This window comes from Nannobrachium achirus (genome assembly GCF_963921795.1).
Source record: "Nannobrachium achirus genome assembly, chromosome: 17".
Classification (NCBI taxonomy): Eukaryota; Metazoa; Chordata; class Actinopteri; order Myctophiformes; family Myctophidae; genus Nannobrachium; species Nannobrachium achirus.
The window spans coordinates 18,986,991-19,013,631 of record NC_137824.1 but is presented as its reverse complement, the minus strand read 5'-3'; the positions used below and the strand labels follow the sequence as shown (position 1 = coordinate 19,013,631).

General features: G+C 40.6%; 1 protein-coding gene across 1 annotated transcript; it reads left to right on the top strand.

Moving 5' to 3' along the window:
• Positions 1-16,347: 16,347 nt before the first annotated feature.
• On the top strand, positions 16,348-23,586 carry LOC308301597 (uncharacterized protein). Its single transcript, XM_080745636.1, has 2 exons — positions 16,348-16,550; positions 21,621-23,586. The coding sequence occupies exons 1-2, from the start codon at positions 16,448-16,450 to the stop codon at positions 23,057-23,059; spliced, it is 1,542 nt and encodes a 513-aa protein (XP_080601762.1). The 5' UTR covers positions 16,348-16,447; the 3' UTR covers positions 23,060-23,586.
• The last annotated feature ends 3,055 nt before the right edge of the window (positions 23,587-26,641 follow it).

Below are 26,641 nucleotides of genomic sequence, written 5' to 3'. Positions count from 1 at the left end.
ATACCGTAAAAGACAGGAACTATGTATCATTTTATAGCATTAACCTTGCAGTGCCCCCATGATGCATTTATAAGCTATCTCCTAAGTGGGCGCAGCTATCCCACGATCTCACGTCCTGTGATAGTGCTGCCAGATCTAGCAAGATTGTGTTGCTGACACAGACCTGATATGTCTCCCATTTTAATGTCACAAGGTTCATTTCATGGTTATTAATATGTTAGCTCCTCCTATCAGTGTTAAATGGATATTTCACATCACAACTTTTGCTAATTTTATCATCTAATCAGGCTTTTGGGAACACCCATGACAGTTTTTGAATTGCTTGATTCAGTATTTAGATAATTGATAATAATTTTCCCCCATTTGCCCCCTTCCTTTACAAACCCATCATAACTTCAAACTCCATGTTAACCATGATAGATTCAATGAAAACACCCATCCTTTTTTCTGGTGACTCCTGACACCCCCCTATGGGATCCTCAGAGTTACTACAGGGGGTCCTCCAAATCTTTGTGTGATAGAAAACTTTTTTTCTCCTTTTTTATATTAACCACTTGAACCCTAGCGTCCATATTCGTAGAACTTTAGCCAAAAATAGCAGATCTACAAGCTCACAAAGCCTTGCGCTGCGAGGCATTGGGAGCTTGTAGATTGGCTATTTTCGGCAAAGAGGTTTGGTGTAGAGGGGGATAAGAGCAGACCAAATACAGAGTGAAGGTGAAGTTTATTATGTATCGACGGTTCAAGAATCCAAAATACACTGATGATGGTGCTGTCATTGTGCTGTAAAAAGAAAAGATGAAACTATATGGAATCTTTGTGGGGGTCCCTGCTTCATCTCTATCTCAACTAAGGGGTCCTTGGCCTGAAAACGTCTTTTAAAGGCATCTCTGTAAAGGCATCTGCCAAACCTCTGCAATGCATCTGTCTTCTACACTTCTACAATGTAGAAGAAACAGTTACCTCTTTCACCTTCACATTTGTCCCCTGCAGTGCTACTACTGTGGTGCTGTATGTATAGACCACCTTCCAGCGCACTGCCGTGTAGCTGCGATGTCGGCTTACAGCCGTGCACACACACATACCATAGGTGCCGCTTGACACAGCAGCCAAAACCAGCCTCCCCTCAAGGAAGGAACCTCTGTCAAGCAAGCCAGCCAGCCACCCCCTCAATTCTGCCTGCATGTGCATGTGTGTGATAATGCAGTTATCTGCGGTTAAAGCTGAGAAATAATCTGACAGACGTTTTCTTCTTATGTTCCAAACTGAATCATTGTAAAGGGCCTCATTAAAATGTTTACAAAATGGGGGGGAATGGGTTGCTCTCTCTTCTGGACGGCAAGCTTGAGCTGACCGAAGAAGGCAATATCTACTTTAGCTCTCTCTCTCTAAGGTTGTGCTGACATATCGATGAACTAGTTAAAAAATGAAAAGAAGAGAGCAGGGTACATTTTCTCGTCAAAGCTGCAATTGTTGCTACAGGTTTCAACATCATAAAAGGGGGCGGACTAAGCTCTCCCTACAGGGGTCATCATCACTCATCACCATTTAAATGCCAATGACATTTTGATGAATATTTCATTTTAATCACGGACCTACAAAATAACTGGCCAATAATTTTACCAGGAAAAAAAAGGAAAATAAATGTCATGTGGCAAAATGGTTGAAATTTCTATTCCTTAGTTTAGTTATTTTTCTTGGTTCTCTGTCTGCTGGAAATGTCAAGTCAAAATGATGAGTGCTTACTCCAAGAGTTCTCTTTCTTCACCATCACTGAGCAGTTGTTGCTGATGAGACGAATACTTATATGACAGAGCTTCATCCAGTTCCATGTATGGTACACAAATACTGTACGTTTGGCTGAGATTTCACTTCCTTATTTATTTTCCTTTGTGCTGTGTCTGCTGTAAAAGGTCTAGTAGTCTTGTGGTTTGTCAGTAATAATTATTTGTTGTGTATACTATGTCTTTTGTCTCTTCCCAAACTCATTCTACTGCTTGTCTCATTAGTTGCGATTAGATTGTCCATATTCTATACAACAGACCTCTACCTGTGTATATAATACAGAAAAATAATGGACACATAAAACCAATTTTTACCGTTTAAAAGCAATACAACCGGTCAACCGCATACTTAATATCATTAATAATCATTAACAGTCATCAACAGATCATATCAACAGGTTATAAGCTGGTTTCGATACACAGTTATCCACGTAACTGAAACAGAATGCAATTAATACTGATCAATCAGTATATGGCAAGAATATATCAGTGTAAATGTACAGTATGTGTTTTTTTCTCCAATATACATTGTAATTGTAATTGTGTCTGTCCAGTATAAAAATATAGGCCTATACAAGTAGTGTGTTCTGTCCAATATAAAGAACTATAGTGTGTCTGGGGACCTGTCACAATTAGTAAATAATCGTCTAGTCACAATTATTTGACAAAAGAATAGTGGAAATAGCAGTCACAGTGTGACACACTGTGAGCTTGTAGATCAGCTATTTCCACTATCAATGTTCTTTATTAAGTATAACATTATTTCTTTGTATAAGTTATGTGTTATATCTGCCATGTGCAACTTTAAAGCCTAACCAAACAAAAATGTAATTGTCAACGACAAAAACACAATTAGATCGTTAATCACAATTATTTGAGTGACAGTTGTGATAATCGTGCAAGCCCTATGTGTCTGTCCTATAGCTATATCTAATTATCTATAGACCTAGAAGCAGGTATAAATGCAGGGTGTAATGCAGGCACAATGAAGACGTTTGCCCTCAATGCTTTCTGGCATGGCATCAGTGGTGGAAAAGTACTCACATTCTTTACTCCGGAATTCGAAATTGTAAAAAAAAAAAAGTATTGGCAGCCACATGTACTTAAAGTACCAAAAGTAAAAGTTCTCATTATGCAGAATGTCCCATTTCAAGTTTTCAACATCTTTTGAAAATAGCAGCTCTATAAACTCACAATGTGTCGCATCGTGACGCATTGTGAGCTTGTAGATTGGCTATTTTGTAATGGCTGAAATGTATATAGGGCTGAAGTGGTTAGTGTATGTTTTGCAATAATAATCAAAATCTAGAAATTAACTAAGTTAATTAAAAAGGATGGTCAAACAGTATATACGTGTAACATTATTTCATTAGCATGCATGAGTGATATGTTTTTGCATTGCCTGCTTTGTTCAGCTTTGTTCTGGGAAACTTGAAATGTCCTCATCTGTAATCTATAATTAGATATTATTGCAACCGAAGGTTGCAGTTTAGTGTGTGAAACGGCACATCATATCATGTCTCCGTCTGGACGTGTACACTTCTTTACTGTCTATGCGTTTTCCGCTCTGACATCACTGTGATGTCAGGGGAACCACTCTAACAGAATCCCTTTATGCCCATATATGTTTTTCTTTTTGTTTTTCTTTTTTGAGATTTTTCTTTTGAAAATGTGTTGAAATTAATATAATAATTAATAACAAAATGTAGGAAACAAAAAATGTAAGAGACGCATAAAAATTACTCCAGTATCTGGCCTATACTCCTGTTCGCAATTTGGTGTGAGGGGAGTTTCTCACCTGAACTGAGTCAGTGGGTCCCTAGACATGAAAAATCACAGAGGTGCTCGTCCGCCATAGTGCCATGAATGGCACAATGGCCAAATCAAATATGGCCGCCATCGGCTATAATGAAAATCCAACTTTTGTGTATATGCACAAGCAATACCTCCATTCTGACTAATTTGGGTGCGGGGAATTCCTTTCTGATATTGTTTTGACCATTTTGAGTGATTTGGACCTTGAAAGGTCATGGTCAAGGTCATTTTGTAATTCCGAAGACCATGGCCACAACTTGGTGCTGTAGGTCTAAATCAACTAATTCTGACATGTATAATTCATTTCTGGTATTGTTTTGACCATTAACTCTCCTACTGCCAGATTATTTATTTATTTATTGGGTCTGGCGCCATCAAAAAGCGGCTTACCTTTGCGACGTTATAGTAGATAGACAGACAGACATTTATTTATTTTTTTTTATTTTTTTTGGTTGTGCAATAGTGCACTTTGGTCTGCCAGGCAGCAGAGGGCGGCGTCATGCGAGAATGAATGTGAATTTGCCTGTTATGTGTTGAAGAAGAAGAAGACCAGTCACTGGCCACAGAGCCTTACAGCCGGAGGAAATCAACAAGGAAGTGAATTGTTCTCCGTTGATCTAACGCATAATGGATTTTTTACACCATCACCGCGGAAAATGTGTTTACAGTAGACGGCCGCGCGACCCCTCATCAGCTTACAGTCATCAGACGAACGAACCGAACGAGCGCCGTATTGGCATCGAGGTTCTGTAAAAAATGGGGCGAACGTTAACGTTCAAAGCGTGGGAAGAGTTAAGGATCATCTTGTCTTTGAAATATCAATATCAATGCCATTTTTCAAAAACGATTTTGTCTTTACTAGCACTTTTATTTTATTTTTTCATAATAGTTTGTTTTGTTTATAACAAAAGACATACTAGTGATAAATATAAGTAAACACCCCCATTTAACTTTAAAGGGGGACTTTAAATGGGTGTTTAAATGAGCAAATAAGACTATTTACGAATAAAAGTGACAAATAAGATCACATAACAAAATCACACACAAAATTAAATAACAATTTCCCTCAAAGTGCACCATATTGTGATTCTATGTATGCAAGTTAGTGTGATGTGCTTTTACAGGATGGATTTGCCATTGTTCCATCACAAAATATGATGCACAGAACTCCATCACCAAGGCAGCCATAACGTTGAGTGTCACGCTTCAGACATGGCAGGAGCATACTAAAGCCAAAGTGTTCCTTCCATCCATCAGGGCTTGACATTGACTTTTTGAGGCACTTGTCCTTTGGACAAGTACATTTCTCATTCACTTGTCCGGGCACAAAAGTCACTTGTCCGGATAAACTGAGTCAGACATTGAAATAGAATGAATAACAAAAGGACTGCTAATGACCCTCCTTGCTCCCTCCACTCCATAGTATATATAGTATATGGGCAGTCCATAGTCTGCATACAGCACAAAGGACAAGCCTAATGTCATGACCTGATCCATGTTCTATTGGTTCTAGTCTTTCCTCAGGTTCCTTGGCTGTTGCAAGCAGGTGGCAAGAAATGCACTAGAAAGGTGCCTTGTTGGTCTCAGCTGTTTGTACTTCTCTGCTACCAATGCTGTGTCTTGTTCTGTCAAAGTCTTTTCCTCTCAGTCTCCAAAGTTTGTTAGATATATTGTACTTGGTCAGAAGCCATAACTGCATGTTTAATCCCCACTTGGCCCATGCAGTCATCTCCAGTCTCCAAGGCATGGCATCTTCAAGTGCCTTGATCACTGTCTTAGCTCATGGTGCTCCAAGATGAGAGACTGCTCGATGCAGTGGAAGCATATTCCAATTCTCACCAGTGCCATACTGCAGCCAGTGCTTGTAAATATGGGGTGTGGTATAGCAGTTACGCGAAGGAGACAACAACTCTCTGGGGTCCGCCATAATTCCGACATCCCATTATTCCGACCATTAGGTTAGTGAAGGTTAGGGTTAGTTATAATGGAGTCAGTACATGCACCATGTGTCAGCCTCCTCAATCCTATTCAAGATGTCTGGGATCTCTACTCCACCTTTGTCATCTTCATCATAGACAATGGTAAATGGACTGCATTTACAGTAAATAGTGCTTTTCTCCAAAGCACTTTACAATTCACCCATTAACACAACATGAAACCATGCAAGGTTCCAACCTGCTCATCGGGAGCAGTAAGGGATTCAGTGTCTTGCTCAAGGACACTTCGACACATAACCAGGAAGAGCTGGGAATCGAACCTGGAACCTTCAGATTTCAAGGCAGGCGCTCTATACTGAGCCACTGTCGTCCGACAATGATGGTAACATTGCCACAGGCTTGATTGGACACCATATTCCGAACACACAGCTGGAGAACTGTTTGTTCTCCTCAGACACCCAGAATTTGGAAAGTTGCTGAGGGATGGATGTGTCTACTAGTAAGCGCCTCAGGGCGACATGCGTGCTAATTCTTGGCCATCTGGCCAGTGATGTGTATCGGACCAGTTACACATAATGGAGATCCCTGCATGATCAGGGGTCAACAATGTTATGTCAAAACATGCCAGATATGTCCTTAATATTGATGACATTGGGACAGGGATCTCCATATATGGGCATAAAACATATGTTAAAAGCCAAGCAGGGCCTTGGCGAGTTAGGGCCTGGGGATCCCCATATATGAGCACGAGGGGGTACCCTAACAGGGCATCAAAAAGGTAGCACATCCAAAACTTTAAATCAGTGGAGAATAAAGTACTCATGTTTCCACTTTTTTAGCGTTTCGGCTATGAGCCTTCATCAGAGCATTCTGGGTGTGTCTGTCAGCTCTGTTGTCTCTGATGATGAGGGGCTCCCTGCAAAAGGGGCTGGTGGTGAAGAGATCCCAGACCTCGATCTAGATTGAGGAGACTGGTGTTACATGTGGAGTCAATTGGCCCCATTATAACTAAACCTATCCATAACCCTAACGTCAGGATTATGAGTGGACCCCATAGAGTTGTCGTAGTCTCCTTCGCATTAATGCTATACTACACCCTAAACATTCAAGCACTGGGGATGAAGGAGATCTGGCTGCAGAATGGCAAAAGGGGTGCACAATGGCACATGCTTCCACTGCATCAATCAGTCTCTCATCTTGGAGCACCACTAGCCAAGACAGTGATCAAGGCACATATGCCTTGGAGACTGGAGATGACTGCATAAGCAAGGTGGGGACTAAACATGCAGCTATGGCTTCTGACCGAGTACAGTACAATATCTTAAAAAACTTTGGAGAAGCAAAGACCTTGACAGAACATCGTAGCAGAGAAGTACAGTACAACTGCTGAGACCAACAGGGCACCTTCCTAGTGCATTTCTTGCCACCTGCATGCAACAGCCAAGGAATCCGAGGAAAGACTAGAACCAATGGAACATCGATGGATGGAAGGAACACTTTGACTTTAGTACACTCCCATGTCTGAAGCGTGACACTCGTCGATATGGTTGCTGGGCTGGTGGAATTCTGTGCATCATATTTTGCCATGGAACAATAGCAAATCCATCCTGTAAAAACACAGCATACTAACTTGCATCATAATACACAATCACAATATGGTGCACTTTGAGGGAAATTGTTATTTAATTTTGTGTGTGATTTTGTTATGTGATCTTATTTGTCACTTTTATTTGTAAATAGCCTTATTTGCTCATTTAAACACCCATTTAAAGTCCCCCTTTAAAGTTAAATGGGGGTGTGTACTTCTATTTATACTTACTAGTATGTATTTTGTTATAAACAAAACAAACTATTATGAAAAAATAAAATAAAAGTGCTAGTAAAGACAAAATCGTTTTTGAAAAATGGCATTGATATTGATATTTCAAAGACAAGATGATCCTTAATGGTCAAAACAATACCAGAAATGAATTATACATGTCAGAATTAGTTGATTTAGACATACAGCACCTGTTTTTACTCCTAACAATGGCCAAGTTGTGGCCATGGTCTTCGGAATTACAAAATGACCTTGACCATGACCTTTCAAGGTCCAAATCACCCAAAATGGTCAAAACAATATCAGAAATGAATTCCCTGCACCCAAATTAGTCAGAATGGAGGTATTGCTTGTGCATATACACAAAAGTTGAATTTTCATTATAGCCGATGGCGGCCATATGATTTGGCCATTGCGCCATTCGTGGCACTATGGCGGACGAGCACCTCTGTGATTTTTCATGTCTAAGGACCCACTGACTCAGTTCAGGTGAGAAACTCCCCTCACACCAAATTGCGAACAGGAGTATAGGCCAGATACTGTATTAAATGTGTGCACGACCCACAAATGGTTACCGACCCACCAGTAAACTAGCAGACCCTCAATTTGTGATTAACATTTGGCCCCTCCCGCTATCGTTGGAAGCCAATTACAGTCAAACGAAATGAAACAAAATGAACTGTAATATGCTAGGGTTGCTTGCAGATCGTCTGTTTTCAAAAAGCCTAAAAGTATATATATAGGACTGAAATGGGTAAAAGAAAAGAAAACTCAAAATTAATACAGTACTTGATTACATGTACTTAGGTACTGTACAACTCTGCTTTTCCTCAACTAGACCTTAACGACCAAAGTTTCATCATCATTATATGGTCATGACATTCCTACGGTAACTTTAACTACAATCCAAGTTAAGACATAAAGAAAAAGTTAATTAAGTGAGTACTTTGGGAATTAGCTTAGAATGTTCAAAGAAGAGCATGTGTGTGTCTGTGTCAGTACGTGTGCAACACTACATTTCCAAGAGTATCTTACAATGTGATGTTGTTTGAGGTGAGATTTTGAAGAGCAGACTTTTTCTCAAAATCTCCCAACTGTCAGTGGTAGGTCTTCTCTCCTCTATGCATTCTGTGCTGGTGACGTTTGAGGCTACTCCTCTGGCTGAATCTGGTCTCACACTGGTCACAATGAATTCTCTGGTGAACTTTGAGAGTAGGCCTACCGTCATGGCTGAAGCTTATCCCACACTGGTCACAGGCGTAGGGCTTCTCCCCTGAATGAACTCTCTGGTGACATTCAAGATGACTGCTCTGGCTGAACCTGGTCCCACACTGGTCACAGGCATAGGGTTTCTCTCCTGTATGAATTCTCTGGTGTAGTTTCAGATTACAGCTCCTGCTGAACTGTATCCCACACTGGACACAGGTGTAGGGCTTCTGTCCTGTATGAATTCTCTGGTGACATTTGAGGTTACTGCTCCGGCTGAATCTGGTCCCACACTGGTCACAGTGAAACGGTTTCTCTCCTGTATGAATTCTCTTGTGAAGTTTGAGATGACTTTTCAAGCTGAACCATTTCCCTCACTGGTAACAGTGAAATGCCTTCTCTCCCTTATGAATTCTCTGGTGACGTTTTAGAGACTGATATGGCTGAACCTTATGCCAGTGACAAGTTATAATCCACACTCACAGTATCAGGTTTAAGAGTCTTTTTTTAATGCAGAAATAGCAGCAGCAGCAGGCAAACAAACAGACGCGTTTCGGCTACGCCGTCATCAGTGTTAACTTATGCCTTATGCCACACTGGTCACAGGTGTAGGGCTTCTCTCCTGTATGAATTCTCTGGTGACGTTTGAGGCTACTGCTCTGGCTGAACCGTTTCCCACACTGATCACAGTGAAACGGTTTCTCTCCAGTATGAATTCTCTTTGCTTATGTACACTGCCCTACAAAGCCAAAGTGCAGTAACTACATTTTGTGGACACACCAAAGGTCAAGTTAGCCTTCATGATATTGGGAGATAAACAATTACCCCAAGAACAGATATACAATCCATGTAATATCACTTATATGGCTATATCTAATTTAGCTGACCAGTTGAAATTTCTGTACATCTGCTTTCTATAGAAGATGAAAGAAGATAGTTCAGCGACATAAAAACATGCACACACCTATTCTGTGTACATTTTTCACAGGATACTTCAGCATGGCTCGCTGGTAGATCTGTGGCTGTTCCTCCTCTGATGAAGCATTTGAAAAGCTGTTGGACGACGTCTCTCTTTTAAGATCTCCTTCGTTCCGCTTTGACGGTGGATATTTGAGGCCCGGTTAGACCGTTTGGGATCTGACTTTACTTGCTGACATCTTATGGTCTTGAGGTCAGTGGTGTGTTCTAATATTCTTTCACAAGTAAATACGCTCTTTCTAAAAATTCTCTTCATAGCATATGGCGTATGCCCAAATATCAGGTAGAACACAGCAGTGCTTGAGGTCAGTGAGCTGCAGTCCTCTGCTCCGCTTGCTGGATGAAGGCTCCCAGATCAACACAGGACAGAAGAACAGCGCTTACATATTAACCAGGACCCACCCACTCTCCACTCTCCACCCATTCTCCCCAAACTCGCAACATCTGGCAACGAGACATCTAATGTTGTACATGTTGACAAACTCAGAGAGTGAGAAATAGAGAGAGAGGAGACAGAAGCCATTTTGTATTGCCAACTTATTTGTCAATAAACACATTAGTATTGTTGAAAAAGGGAAATAATAGAAAGAGATACAATTATGATTAAAAGCTGATGTCTCTGCTGACCAATAGAATTGTATACGTATAACCAGTAAGACTCCCTAATCGGGAGATAAAGCGACCGTTGGTCGCTTATCTCCACAAATATCACAACCTCCACCTCTCACGTCATACGGGTAGCCATAGTTACACCTGGAATGTTGAATCTCCATATATGGAGATAACCTACGCATCACACAAAGTCTGACCTCACCAGCCCATACTTGGGCATGGACGACTTATATCTCCATATACGGAGATGGCCATATATGGAGATACGATGACATCACAGAGTCCACAGCTGATGATGTGGCGTGATGTCATACAATACACAAACAAGCCCTATATAAAGGGGCAATTCTCACCAGGGAAGAGAGCATTGCCTGGAATGTTGAATCTCCATATATGGAGATAACCTACGCATCACACAAAGTCTGACCTCACCAGCCCATACTTGGGCATGGACGACTTATATCTCCATATACGGAGATGGCCATATATGGAGATACGATGACATCACAGAGTCCACAGCTGATGATGTGGCGTGATGTCATACAATAAACAAACAAGCCCTATATACTGATGCGATACGATGACATCACAGAGTCCACAGCTGATGATGTGGCGTGATGTCATACAATAAACAAACAAGCCCTATATACTGATGCGGAGATATGAGCAGGGCAAAGGTGTGACGTGTGACGTGTGACCGACCGACGGACGGACGGCCGGTGGAGGTTTTCATAGTAAACTGCTCCCTGACGGTCGCAATAATTACTAATTAGGGCTTGGCCTGGGACTCGATAAAATAAAATAAAAATCGAATTCATAGAGTCTTTGTGATTCCTTTTTTACCTTATTTTATTTTATTTGTTTATTTCTTTTTTGTTTCTTTATGACTGCTTCTTCCCCCTTTTGTTATTGATGATTGCGAAGGTCGCATATACTCTGAAGAACCGTGTCGCTTGAGTGACCTTCCTTCCATATCCTCGTGACCTTCCTTCCGTATCCTCTGTGATGTCAGTGTGATGTCAGCGAGTTGTGACATCACTTCCTGTACAGGGCGGCTACACGAAATGTGGATAACACTATATATGGAGATAGTCCAGTCCATCATGTCATATGGGACTACCGTCATAGAAAGTAGCCATTGTTAGGCCGGAGTCAATGGCTGTCTAAACATGGAGATGTGGAAAACACTATATATGGTATGGAGATAGTCTAGTCCAATATGTCATATGGGACTACCGTCATAGACAGTAGCCATTGTTAATCCGGAGTCAATGGCTGACTGTCTGTACAGGAAGTGATGGCACATGACATACTTTTTATGCCCATATATGAGTCCTAACATGGAGATGTGGATAACACTATATATGGAGATAGTCCAGTCCAATATGTCATTATGGAACTACCGTCATAGACAGTAGCCATTGTTAGGTCGGAGTCAATGGCTGTCTGTCTGACTGTCTGTACAGGAAGTGATGTCACATGACATACTTTTTATGCCCATATGAGTCCTTCTGTACCACATCTCCATGTTTAGGCAAACTCCACACAGAAAGGCCCTATTGCCAACCCAACCTAGGGTGTGAGCGATAGGGCCTTTCTGTGTGGAGTTTGCATGTTCTCCCCGTGTCTCCTAGGGTTGATACCCTCACAAAAACATGAACAAACTCCCCCCAGAATGACAACAACTAGAATCGTCAGAGAAACGCTGTGGTTGGCCAGATGGTCAAGAATTGGCGCGACCTCTTGCATGTCATCCTGAGGTCGCATTCCACCCTCAGGTGTCTTACTAGTATCCTATGCAAAGTACTGTGTTCTAAGCGTCTGTCTTTCAATGTTATATGAGATATAGTCCGGCTGCCAGCTTAGCATTTATGCTAAGTTGGTATCATAGGTATGTTATTTGGTATATAGTTTTTTTTATTGGCCTAAAATGTTGTCTATATATATACGTTCATGAAACCACCTGCTGACGGCCTGTCAGCATTGAGCAATTTCTTTTATAGGGGGTAAAAGTTTGGGCCCATCACTTACTATACACTATACTATAAAGGAAAAAAATACGCAATTGTACGCAATAGGTGATTAAAAACGAAATAAATGATAATGATAAAAAAATATATATCTGCACACCATTTATATCACCAGATCGGCTTACCCGAACATATCGCTACACCCCATCTGCCGGAGAGGAGGAGGGGGAACGCTGAGAGGAGCGTGGGAGCTTTTCTCTCATTGAGTTACTGTGTAGCCGCAGCCACTAGCCTAGCAACGCTGACGGAGCCGATCGAAACCAAAATGCATGGACTTACAGTACATACGGAGATCATTGATTGTGCCCACATTGACGTGCACGAAACGCGCACGCGAAGCGTCCCGGGGGGGGGGGGAGAAGCCTCCGCCAAATCCCCACTATATCTCAATGGGGAGCGAGACTCTTCGCTGGTGAGTAAACATTAGCCGACAAAAACAAAACAAAAACAGACACGTGGGATGTGAGGCTGTGCTGATGGCCTGAATGAATGAATGCACTCTAAGATCATAATACAATAATAAAAATTCCCGGCTAAGCTGCAGACAAGCCATTTTAGCGGGCACTGTGAAAAAGTAGCATGTGAGGGGTCAAACTAGGGGTTTATAATTATTCTGAATCCATTGCAAGCATTGGTTTGGCATGAAAAACATTCCTTGGCCTAAAAACAGACGCACAAAAATATGATTTTGTGATGAGTCATCACTTTTGTTGGGGCTGAGGTGGGGTATGGAATGTGGTATATAGTTTTTTTTATTGGCCTAAAATATTGTCTATATACATACATTCATGAATCCACCTGCTGACCGCCTATCAGCATTGAGCAATTTCTTTTATGGGGGTAAAAGTGTGGGGCCCATTCATTTACTATACACTATACTATAAAAGGAAAGAAATACCCCCAAAAATCTGCTTTAAGTAGCATGTGAGGGCCTGAGGGGTCAAACTAGGGGTTTATAATTATTCTGAATCCATTGCAAGCATTGGTTTGGCATGAAAAACATTCCTTGGCCTAAAAACAGACAAACAAAAATATGGTTTAGTGATGAGTCATCACTTTTCACAAATTTCTTGGGGGGATTTCTAAGCCCAAGGAAGTTTTTTCATGCAAAACAAATGCTTGCAATGGATTCAGAATAATTATAAACCCCTAGTTTGACCCCTCACATGCTACTTAAAGCAGATTTTTTAGGGGTATTTTTTTCCTTTATAATATAGTGTATAGTAAGTGATGGGCCCAAACCTTTACCCCCTATAAAAGAAATTGCTCAATGCTGACAGGCCGTCAGCAGGTGGTTTCATGAACGTATATATATAGACAACATTTTAGGCCAATAAAAAAAACTATATACCAAATATCATACCTATGATACCAGCATAAATGCTAAGCTTGCAGCCGGACTAATACTGGTTTCTGTGTAAATAAGCAGAAAAAGCTTAGCCTATAGGATCTCCTTTTAGTTGACCTTGTACTGTCGTGAAACTTTTTTTTCCCCCCTATGCAACCTTCTAATAAATTCTTTAATCAAAATTGCATATTTAATCACGTTTTTTTCTACCTTAGTAAAACGTTGCCAATCTTGACCTCAGCAAAGATATGCTTAACCCTAAAGTTATATCTAAACTTATCCTCAGTAAAACAAATACAAGAATACTAGAACCGTCCCACCGAGCGGTTAGCGTGAGGTCGGAGGAAAGAAATCGGGCGAGAAGGTTTCTTGGCGAGTAGACCGGTTACCCCTGAAACACCAGCTGTAGATAATGTAAGACCAGAATGTAGGGAGTACAGCTCGCAGGTCACACACAGAGGTGTCATTTCAGAAAGAAATAGGGGCAAGCAAAAAAGAAGGTACAATATAGCTCCATTTCTAAGCTAGCAAAAATAGTGGATCTACAAGCTCTCAATGCGTCACTTGGCGACGGGTTGAGAGCTGGTCGGTCAACTATTTTCACCATTTTGTTTGGGGGTGAAAAGAGAAAATGTTGTTGGCCTATAATGACATTCCCAAAATAGGGATTCCATGTTGAAAGTGGTTGATAAAGTAATGGTTGTGTACAATAAACGTGTACAATAAATGTGTCACGTTGATTGCAATGAAATCACACCCATTTAGAACGGGTAGACATTATTGTGTATCATTATTTTATGCTTTAACTATTGAAAAATAGCAGATATACAAGCTCACAGCGCGGCACCGAGTGTCGCGCTGCGAGCTTGTAGATCTGCTATTTTTGAAAAATCTTGAAAATTAGAATTTTGACCCGATTCTATAAGTGTCTTTTGAATCTTTCTAAGGTTTTTTTTTTTAAACTATGCATCTGGCTTTTCACTTAAAGGGGCACTCCACCACTTTTCAACCCATCTTCATATAATAGGTCCTCACTAATGTTCATGATAAAATATCACAATTTTTTTCTACTCAGTTTGGGTCTCATAGGAGAGCTGTGGGTGGGTCAAATCCTTCCTACCGGTGACATCATCAATGGGAAATGCAAGCTAATAGAAACTGCAGGCTTTCTATTCCTGAAAAAGTTGCAACGTTAAAGTGGAAGCCATTGTTCTCGTGATAATACAAATCTTTTTTTTTTTTCAAAATTATTATTATTATTATTATTTTGTCAAACGATGATGTCACCGGTAGGAAGGATTTGACAGCTCTCCTATGAGACCCAGACTGAATAGAAAAAAATTGTGCTATTTTATTATGAACATTAGTGAGGACCTATTATATGAAGACAGGTTGAAAAGTGGTGAACTACTCCTTTAACTGGAGCTCACTTAGTCTGTTCTTGAGAGACTACTATGTCAGTGGTTCTCAAACCTTTTCATGTGAAGGACCCCCAAACTGATATGTATTTGGCCACGGACCCCCATCTCAAAATATTTAGTTACAGGGACCACCCAGAAGCAAAATTTGAGTTACAAATGTTCGCTTTAAAAATACATATATTCAAAGATTTGCACACATTTTCACGACTGTGAGCTTGTATATCTGCTATTTTTCAATAGTTAAAGCATTCAATAATTCTAGGCCTAAATGGGTATCTGCAAAAACAATTCAGAGTTGGGGACACCTTGCATGAAATAACTAAATGTGAACACTAGGGGGTGGTGATTGCCATGCCCTGATGCCCCAAATGACACGCAGCTGCCTGCAGGAGGCCCTTGTTTTACCACTCACACAGCTCAGTAGAGGAGAATACTCAAGTACTGTACTTGACTACAATTTTGAGGTATTTGTACTTTACTATTTTCCAATTTCCAATACTTTTACTTCACTACATCTCAGATCCACTACAATTATTACTTTGTAGATTTTGATTATTATTATACAAAACATGAATTTACCACTTCAGCCACATTTCGGTCATTTGAAAATAGACAATCTACAAGCTCGATGCGATGCAAAGCACGGTGAGCTTGTAGATGTACTATTTTCAGAAGATTTGTATACATTTGAAAACTTGAAATGGGACATTCTGCATAATGAGTACTTTTGCTTTTAGGATTTGATACCAATACTTATACTTATATATTTTTTCTTGTATTCTAGTCAGTAAATTCCGAAGAGTCGGTTTCAAGATGCAAAGTCATTTCTGACCTGGGGGAGGGTAAGGTCAGACCTATGTCCTTCCTCCATTCTTAGTTAGTAAAAGCATTGTGTATACAAAACCATCACCCAAATTGGTGTTCAGACGCTTGATATGTTTCCTCTGTCCGGTTATTTAACTGGCTAGCCTGCTCTGTACTTCACTTTAGACTGATGAAGACTCCGAAGGGGGTCGAAACGTCATGATTTTAATTTAATAAAGAACTATCTCCAACTATTAATCCAGGTTTACAGTCTAAAAAACTAGGTTTAAAGTTTGAAGCAACTCGATTGAAACCTTGATTTAAACCAGGTTAAGGCTTAATTCGTCTTGGTGCAAACAGCCCTCAATGGAGTGTGTCTCCATGTACAACAACAGATGTCACTTCCACTTTTGCCAGATGTTGTGAGTTTGGGGAGAGTGGGTGGAGGAAGGAGAGTGGGTGGAGAGTGGATGTTGAGTGGAGAGTGGGTGGGTCCTGGTTATGTAAGCGCTGTTCTGTCCTGTGTTGAACTGGGAGTGTTTATCCAGGAAGCAGAGGGCTGCAGATCACTGACCTCAAGACCATAACTTATCAGCAAACAAAGTTAGATCACAAACGTTCAAACCGGGCCTCAAATGTCCACCTTCGAAGTGGACAGAAGGAGATCAACTATTTGGGTTTCTTAAAAGAGAGATGTCGTCCAACAGCTTTTCAGCTGCTGTGTCAGAGGAGGAACAGCCACAGATCTACCAGCGAGCCATGCTGAAGCAGCCTGTGATAAAGTTACACAGAATAGGTGTGTGCATGTTTTTGTGTCCCTGAACTCTTTTCTTTCATCTTCTATAGAAACAGATGTACAGAATTGTTGTCGTTAATCGGTGGAGTAATGCACTAATGCTTCCTCACAGCACTAAATCGAATTCAGATAAGCACTTTGTGTGTGTGTGTGTGTGTGTGTGTGTGTGTGTGTGTGTGTGTGTGTGTGTGTGTGTGCGCGTGCGTGCGTGCGTGAGAGAGAAAAAGAGAGAGAGATAGTGAGACAGAGGGAGAGATAGAGAGAGAGAGAGAGTGTGAGAGAGAGAAAGAGAAAGAGAGGAATCAGTCATCAGGCAGGCTAGGAATCTGCCTGAAAGTTGCAGCTCCCATCCTAAATTAAGAACATTATCAGTTGGATATAGAACACAGCTTGTATGTTATGGGTATTGAGTCTATGTAATAACATTGTGTGCTCAATCAATATATGAGATTGTTATATCATGTACTTGTGACATTTTGCAGCTGCAGCCTTGTACGTACACACACACAAACCATGTGGCAGCCAAAGGAATATGATTAGGACATTTGTGGGAAGGATTTGGAGGCGTTCCCAGGGCGTGCTGACCAGGCTTGGCAGGAAGCAGGCATACTGTTATACATATCGGAGGCAAACGGTGCTGAGAATTGTTTCAATAAGAGCAACTGGGTCGGGGTTTCTGGTGTATTTATTGAATCACAAACATAATAAAAGTGTGTGATCTGTTCCATGGCCGCCGAGGCTGTGATGAAAGAGATAGCTCAGCACATAGCATAAGCATACTGTTTATGTCCCGGGTGTCGCAGCTGACATGCAGAGGGGAAGCACCCAGAATAGCAGAAGTATTTATGCATAGATTGACTCCTCCTTGCCAAGGGATGGGAGGAGGGATATAGTTTAAGCTCTGTCACACATGATGGAATTCATATCAAACATGATAGCACAAAGAATATACATTCATTGATTGTCAATCATCAGACAGAAACAATACATTACAGAATGGTACATGATGTTAAAGTTATACCATGTAACTTTTTTTATAAAACAAATCTTAAAATTGTCCTAACTGTTAAATCGCTAAGGTTTTAGAACCCCCACTCCGTTAATTTCAGCTTCTAAAGCCTTCTCTTGATATGTTTTCTATGAGCCGTGAGGGGGGAAGAATTTCGCGGCAAAATGACGTCATCTGCATCATCTGTATACGTTGTGTATACGTTGGCCAATCATATCGCGGATCATTAACACATGGTACACTACCGGCCAATCACAGGCGTATCTGCCGTATCTTCAGGAAGTAGCTTCCCTCAGCTACAGTGTTTACCATGGTGAAGGATCTGAAGGATTCTTAACCTCTTAATCCCCAAATCCTGGACAGAAAATTATGTTCTACCATGGTTCTACCCCTCCACGGATTCGTATCGTCGCGGTGGTTTGCGGCGCCGCTCCGGTGGTCCGCGGCGGTGGTCCGCGACGACTCCGGGCGAAAAACGGCCGAAAAAAGCAATACTGCTACTGACCACTAGTTTAGCAATCTGGGAACCCATCGTCAAAGAAGAAAGGGCGACACCTATCGGTCGGCCTCTCTTCCTTTGACTCTGGGACCAACATAGAAAGGGGCGGGGATACATGGAATTCCCCGGTTGAGAACGAATTTTAAAACTAGTTCCGCTTTGAAGCCTGGTCCGCCCCTTGGTTTGGTTCCCTCCCGAAACTACTATAGCGGAACTGCTACTCTACACACGGAACACAAGTTACACAACAGACAACCACAACAACGCAACATAGATGCTACTGTGGACGAGGAACTGTTTTCTAGCGTGCTTACAAGTGTTTCTCAGTTACACAATATTGAACAATTAAAACCTCTTCAGCCCATTTGTTTTAAGTACTTGATAGATCGGCGACGACGGCGAGATGTTTGGCATGTTTGGCCGCCTGGATCCTTCCTGTTATCCTGCTTTCCCAGAGAGAAGGAACAAGGACCCCATCGTTTTTACCCCATATGCTGCGCTGAATGAAGCTGGATGATCTGCTGATGATCTGCTGCAGACCAGTGACCAAGACACAACGAATTTGCCCACAATAAGCAAACGTTTATATAGCCTCGGATGTCATGGTGTGTTGCAATACAGTGGATTGATGTTTTAAATCAATATGGGATGTTATGATAATGTATAACTGCTTTAACCTCCTACTTTAACCGCCTACCAGGCTTTCTCCCGGCTGGCTAACTGCAGTAAGCTAGCGTGTTAGCATACGGCCGTCATGTTTTCAGCTCGTCTTTTTAAACATTTACAGTTGCCTTATATTACTCTATAAATCTATCTGTGATGTGTGCTTTTACTAATACTGGCGTGCTTAGGCAATGTAGTGGGAAAAGTACTCGCATTCTTTACTTAAGTATCATGCAATACGGGCACAAGTCTTGTATTCAAAATGTAGCCCTTGAGTAAAAAAGTATAAAAGCATTGGTATCAAAATGTACCAAAAGCAGAAAGTAGTACTCAAAGAGTCCATTGTGCAGAATGTAACCAAGGTGTTTAAATAAGTGTAGATTGTACGCTATTTCAATATTTTGTCCTGTCTCACAAAAGATGATGTTATGCTATGAAACAGTTCGTTTTTATTTATAGAATAATCTCTCAATAACAGACTATTTTGTCCCTTTTATTTGATGATGGTTAGCCGTATTGTTTATAGAATAAACCCTAAAGTTATGTTGCATTTATGTAGGCCTACTGTATACTACGTTTACAATGTGTATGATTATCTGTATAATAAACATTTGGTTTGATTAACAAATGTATCGTTCTATGCACAGATAATGTTGCTTAATGTGTATGCCTATGGTACTGTTAATATTTAATGTTAATGTTAGTATGAAGCTAATTATAAAGCTTACATGAATGATGATGGACTGAAAAGCTAATGAGAAGTTGTGACTCTATTAGCATACAAGCAATCTGCATTTAAATAAGCTGTGTTGGAATGTGTCAAACTGTCAACAATGGCTTGTGAAATCAAAGAATGCCACTTTCAATATGAAACCCATTTAGATTGAAATGGTTCACTTATTTATATGAATGATGGATCTGCTGCAGACCAGTGACCAAGACACAACGAATTTACCCACAATAAGCAAACGTTTATATAGACTCGGATGTCATGGTGTGTTGCAATACAGTGGATTGATGTTTTAAATCAATATGGGATGTTATGATAATGTATAACTGCTTTAACCTCGCCTACCAGGCTTTCTCCCGGCTGGCTAACTGCAGTAAGCTAGCGTGTTAGCATACGGCCGTCAGGTTTTCACTTTTCAGGTCGTCTTTTTAAACATTTACAGTTGCCTTATATTACTCTATAAATCTATCTGTGATGTGTGCTTTTACTAATACTGGCGTGCTTAGGCAATGTAGTGGGAAAAGTACTCGCATTCTTTACTTAAGTATCATGCACAAGTCTTGTATTCAAAATGTAGCCCTTGAGTAAAAGTATTGCAAAAGCAGAAAGTAGTACTCAAAGTACCCATTGTGCAGAATGTAACCACAATGCGACGTTGTTGTGAGCTTGTAGATCAGCTATTTTTTAATAGCCTGTCTAGGAATAAAATAGGGCTAGTTGATTAATGTATGTTTTATAATATAATAATTTAATACATGAGTCTTTTAGACTAGAAGTTGCAACGTTTACATTTACTCTATACTAATAATAATACACTAAAATCTAAATTCATATAGGCATATTGCTGCACTTTACTGTGTAGACTAACAAATGTAGTTCGTTATTGTAATGTAGGCCATTCTTCCTTCCATTTAATTCTATTGTTATGCACAACGATTTCCAAAAGCATTCTTTGATTGTGCAAATAGTGGCAATGTGAAACCCATACATTGTGTGGAAAACCGGGTGGGTCAATGAATATTTAAATGGGGCAATTCGCTTGTCTATATAGACTACAGAGGGATTTATTTAGCTGCACAAAGAATATGTACAGTTGAAAGATGGTTGTTTCCACCCGTGAGGGGGAATGCATAGTCAACGCACACATTAGATACCGCCCACTATGTTTGATTGGTCAAAAGCGCTGCCTGTCACCAGACTTGGGTACCGCCCAAAATCCCTTCCGTGAGTTTGGTGTGTGACAGACTCAGTAGCGTAGCGTTCTCTGAGGCTGTTCTTGAGAGACTACTAGTTTAGCAACTTACACAGTATAGCTTTAAACTATTATGAAAATACATACTGTGAGATATACAGATAGATACAGAGCCACAGAGAGAGAGATAGGGAGGGGAGTTAGGGAGAAGGAGGAGGGGTGAGATGCCATGGAAATACAGAGAGAGAGAGAGAGATCAAAGAGGTCAAAGGTTATCTCCCAGGGCAGCTGAAGACAGTGGGTGTTATCACACAGTAGGTAGTAACAGGTCAGGATTGACTGGACTGTGTGTGTCAAGTGTCATAAATACAATTATAACCATTTGCCGTCCATGTGTTGGGAGAGAGTCATACTGCAGTCGTGTATTTATAACCTATATACATTGTTGTTAGCTAACATAAAATTCAACCGTAACATTAGCTCTTACTGATATTACAGATATGAAGGGTGAGACAGCCATACTTACATGGAGGTGGGGTGACTCAAGGCTGTGGTTGCCAAGTCATGCAGTGGTCTGAGCTGGGAGCTATATTGAATAGTGATGCACCGATAAGGAAATTCTTGGCCGATACCGATCTTTAAAATATAAATTTAGCCGATAACCGATACCGATAACGATATTTTGTTTATTCTGTTTTTGGTGTTATAATTTCCCCCTTTTGTGCAAGGGAAACAAATACATCTTCATTATAAGAAATAACTGTTCAGAAATACAGCTTGGTAGACTACAGATAACCAACACACTAACATAACCGGCACAAAATGTGTGCTTATCAACAACACATAAATATCGGCTACTGCCATCGGTTAATGTCAGCTTTATTTCAACTCTCAAGTCTGTCTTGTGTGAGACTTTTCCACAACAGTATGATATTTCAAAACTTTTGTTTTTTCTCTCTCCTCATTCTCCACCCCAGATGTCTTTCCTGCCCAACTCAAACATATCTACCGCGGAAATAGACATCTCAAACATCACCAGTCAATTCATACAGGAGAGAAAGTGTTTCACTGTGACCAGTGTGGGACAAGGTTCAGGTGTAGCAGTAATCTGAAACGACACCAGAGAATTCATACAGGAGAGAAGCCGTTTCACTGTGACCAGTGTGGGACCAGGTTCAGCCAGAGCAGTAATCTCAAACGTCACCAGAGAATTCATACAGGAGCGAAGCCCTACCGGTGTGACCAGTGTGGGAAACGTTGCAGCACAAGCAGTCATCTCAAACTTCACAAGAGAATTCATACAGGAGAGAAACCGTTTCACTGTGATCAGTGTGGAACAAGGTTCAGCATGAGCAGTCATCTAAAACTACACCAGAGAATTCACACAGGAGAGAAACCGTTTCACTGTGACCAGTGTGGGACCAGGTTCAGCAGGAGCAGTCATCTAAAACAACACCAAAGAATTCATACAGGAGAGAAGCCGTTTCACTGTGACCAGTGTGGGGCCAATTTCCGCCATAACGGTAGTCTCGAACGTCACCAGAGAATTCATAGAGGAGAGAAATCGTTTCGCTGTGACCAATGTGGGATAAGCTTCAGCTGTGACAGTACTTTAATAGAACACCAGAGGATTCATACAGGAGAGAAGCCTTATGCCTGTGACCAGTGTGGGAAACGGTTCAGCACGAGCAGTAATCTGAAACAACACCAGAGAATTCATACAGGAGAGAAGCCCTACAGCTGTGACCAGTGTGGGACCAGGTTCAGCCAGAACAGTATTCTCAAACGTCACCTGAGAATTCATACAGGAGAGAAGCAGTTTCGCTGTGACTTGTGTGGGAAAGGATTCAGCCTGATCGGTGGTCTGAAACAACACCAGAGAATTCATACAGGAGAGAAGCCGTTTCGCTGTGACCAGTGTGGGAAATGGTTCAGCCAGAGCAGTAAACTCAAAAGTCACCAGAGAATTCATTCAGGAGAAAAGCCCTACACCTGTGACCAGTGTGGAAAACGGTTCAGCTGGAGGAGTAACCTCAAAAACCACCAGATAATTCATTCAGGAGAAAAGCCCCACCACTGTGACCAGTGTGGGAAATGGTTTGGCACAAACGGTGACCTAAAAAAACACCAGAGAATCCATACAGGAGAGAAGCCCTACACCTGTGACCAGTGTGGGATAAGCTTCAGACAGAGCAGTACTCTGAAACAACACCAGAGAACTCATACAGGAGAGAAGCCTTACACCTGTGACCAGTGTGGGAAATGTTTTAGCACGACCACTTACCTAAAAAAACACCAGAGAATCCATACAGGAGAGAAACCCTACAACTGTGACCAGTGTGGGGCCAGTTTCAGAGAGAACCGTAGTCTCAAACGTCACCAGAGAACTCATAGAGGAGAGAAGACCTACCACTGACAGTTGGGAGATTTTGAGTTAAAGTTTGAAATCTCACCTTAAACAACATCACATTGTAAGATACTCTTGGAAATGCAGTGGTGCACACTTATTGACACACACCTGCTCTTCTTTGAACATTCTAGGCTAACTCCCAAAGTATTCACTTAATTACCTTGTTTTTTATTAGAGTATGGACAGTGGGAATGTCATGACCATATAATGATGATGAAACTTTGGTCGTTAAGGTCAGGTGTAGTTGAGGAAAAGCAGTGGCGTAAAGTAACTATGTACACCTACATGTAATCAAGTACTGTATCAAAGGAGTACTTTGCCACGTTTCAACCTATCTTCATATAGGTCCTCACTAATGTTCATAATAAAATTGCGAAAAAAAGAAAGAAAATCTACTCTGTCCCTCTCTTAGGAGAGCTGTGGGAAGTTCAGAAATCCATAGTCTTGTGACATCATCGATGAAGAATCCAAGCTAATAGAAAAGGCAGGCTTTCTATTCCTGAAAAGTTGCAATGTTAAAGTGGAAGCTATTGTTCTCGCGATAATAAAAATCAAAAATACATATATATTTTTTTAAATATTGTTAAAGTAAAAAAAAAATGTCAAACGATGATGTCACAAGACTATGGATTTCTGAACTTCCCACAGCTCTCCCAAGAGACTTTTTTTTCTTTTGCAATTTTATTATGAACATTAGTGAGGAACTATATATGAAGATAGGTTGAAAAGTGGCAAAGTCCTCCTTTAAGTACAATTTCTTTTTTTTTTCTTTTACTGGAATATTTCAATTTTTCAATACTTTTACTCCACTACATTTCAGAAGCAGTTATTGTACTATTACACCACTGCAATTATTTAAAAGCTTTTTGTAACAGTGGCTTTATAGATTTAAATTCTTATCACAAAACATGCAATAACCACTTCAGGCCTATATATACACTTGTAGGCTTTTTGAAAAACAGACGATCTACAAGCAGTTTATTTGTTTTATTCTTTTGACTGTAATTGGCTTCCAATGATAGCGGGAGGGGCCCAATGTTAATCACAAATTCAGGGTCTGCTAGTCTACTGGTCCCCAAACAGAGGGGTGGGAACCATTTGTGTGTTGTGGACACATTTTTATGAGTCTATGATTTTTTTGTTTCCTCTATTTTGTTTTTAATTATAATTATTTCAACACATTTTTAAAAACATTCCAAAAAAAAGCAACAAAAAAAAGAAAATATTTATATATTTTTTTTAAAACGATGATTTTAAATAATTTCATGAGTAAATCAAATCTAAAGCTTTAGATACATTTGAAATTGGTACGCTGTGTGCTTGTAAATCTGCTATTATTATCATTGATTAAGTTATCAATAGTTGTCTACCAATGAATGATAGGAGATGATTATATATTTTATTTAGCTGTTTTTAAACTTTGTCATGCAAAAGGGAGACGTTTTTCCCAAGGGCTTTCTGACAGAAAGGGGGTGTTTTTAGATTGACCCGTTTACCTCATGGGTTCAAATCCTAACGTGGGTGTGCTTTTTATTTATAGAGGGTATGCGCATGCATAAAGTGAATGGCAAATCGAGTGGCAAAGTGTGTGGCAAAGAGAGTTTAACGTTGTTTAACATCGTTTAATGAAATCAGATAGGACTTTTCTGTTTGGATGTATGGGCTGTCAAGCCCAGAAAGTCGTTTTTTGCCACTCAATTGGTGTACCTGCATAGCTTCCGGGTATTATGATGAAGTCACGTGCATATCCTCTATTTATTTCAAAGTATGTTCCTAGATCTTATAAATACTGCACATTAGTGGAAGTTTGAGGTTAGGCATGTCGTTTTTTATGAGGTTAGGATTTAGGCATAGTTTTTCTGAGGTTAAAGTTGGGTTCAGGCGAGGGTAGGGATATATAAACCGTGCACAAAAAGTAAGGAAACTTGACTTAGGTCCATTATATCTCCCCTTTAATAAAACCAATTGGTATAGTGTTTTATATCATTTTCATTGTTGATTACATTAGCCACCTTTACAATGAGGTAATGCTTGTATAAGCATCATCAGGCATTTGTGGAATGAGCAGCACAGCCAAAAATGTGGGTAGTGCCCCCCTAAAATGTGCCATAATTCAGTTAATCATATCTCCCCTTTAATTATGCCAAATGGTATTGTGTTTGATATCATTTTTATCGTTGATCTGTCACCTTTACAACAAGGTACAGTTTGTAATCTGGCATTCATGGAATGAGCAAAACAGCCAAACGTGTGGGTAGCGCCCCTACAAAAATGGTCAAAATGGCCTGGCAGGCCTGCAATACTGTTCTGTTGATAATTCACCTGTTGCTTGATGCATTGAATGGTTGCACTCACAGTAATAAGGAAAAGAAAAACAACACATAATATGTCTGTCTGTCTGTGTGTGTGTGTGTGTGTGTGTGTGTGTGTGTGTGTGTGTGTGTGTGTGTGTGTGTGTGTGTGTGTGTGTGTGTGTGTGTGTGTGTGTGTGTGCGTGCACGCACGCCTGTGATGTGGGAAATTGCTGCTGACCCTGTCGCTTCTCGCCCTCCACGGCGTGTTACTTTACTTGTAATATATTTTTAGAAATATGTATTTGATTCATCAAATGCTGAAGTATAGGCTACTTATATAGAGCATTCTGGTGATACAATTACAACAAAGGTAATCAAGATTCAACAACAAGACTAATGTTTCCACACTGTATCAAAATTCTGTTCGTAAAATCGGGGCGTTTCGAGAATATTAAAGGGCCTGCTATTATTGACGCTAGGTTTCAGCCAGCCCTCTGAGATCAAATGTACGCAAGGATTGTCTGTTTGGGATGTGTTGATAAATGCTACTTCAACGTTGCCGTACACGAATATTTACTGTTTATTTACTGATTGATGAATGAGGTCCCATGTGTACACTGTCAGAGTTACTGAGCCATAGGTGACCATGCATGTGTTTCCCAGCTATTAATCATTTAGTCTTGGACCTTCTGTAACGCCCTTAAGGACCCCTGGTGGGTCCTCGGACCCAACCTTGAGAGCCTGTGATTTACAGCTATTTTCTGTAACATTTTGGGCGGTTTGCAGCAACACAGATTAACCCTTAACCTGGTGTAAATCGAGGTTTATCTTTTAATCCAGTTACTTGCACCAAACCTTAAACCTAGTTTTCATTAATCAGGTTTAGTTTTAAACCATCCTTTTAATTTTGGTTAGAATTTTCACTGTAAACTTGCACCACTACTTTAAACATCAGTAAGGGATACATTTGAAACCTGCAGGAGAGGTGGTTTAAATGTAAACATGCCATTGACATGAATGGGGGTTCCCTCCTGTGAGAACTCTCTCTCCTATCCCCAGCTGGCAGCGTCCAACTGCACACTGCGGACATTTCATTTATCATTGATTCCCACAGAACACGTATAAAGCTCTGTTTTTCGTGGCTTGTAAAGTTTCTTTGTGTGTGCCGCCACGAGATGTTCTCTGCTTGTTTGGGGAACCAGGAATGAGCACTGCATGTAGTGTGAGGGGGCAGATCTATAAAACCACCACACTGCCCAACTACGCACCACAGACAGAGTGACAAGCTGTGAGC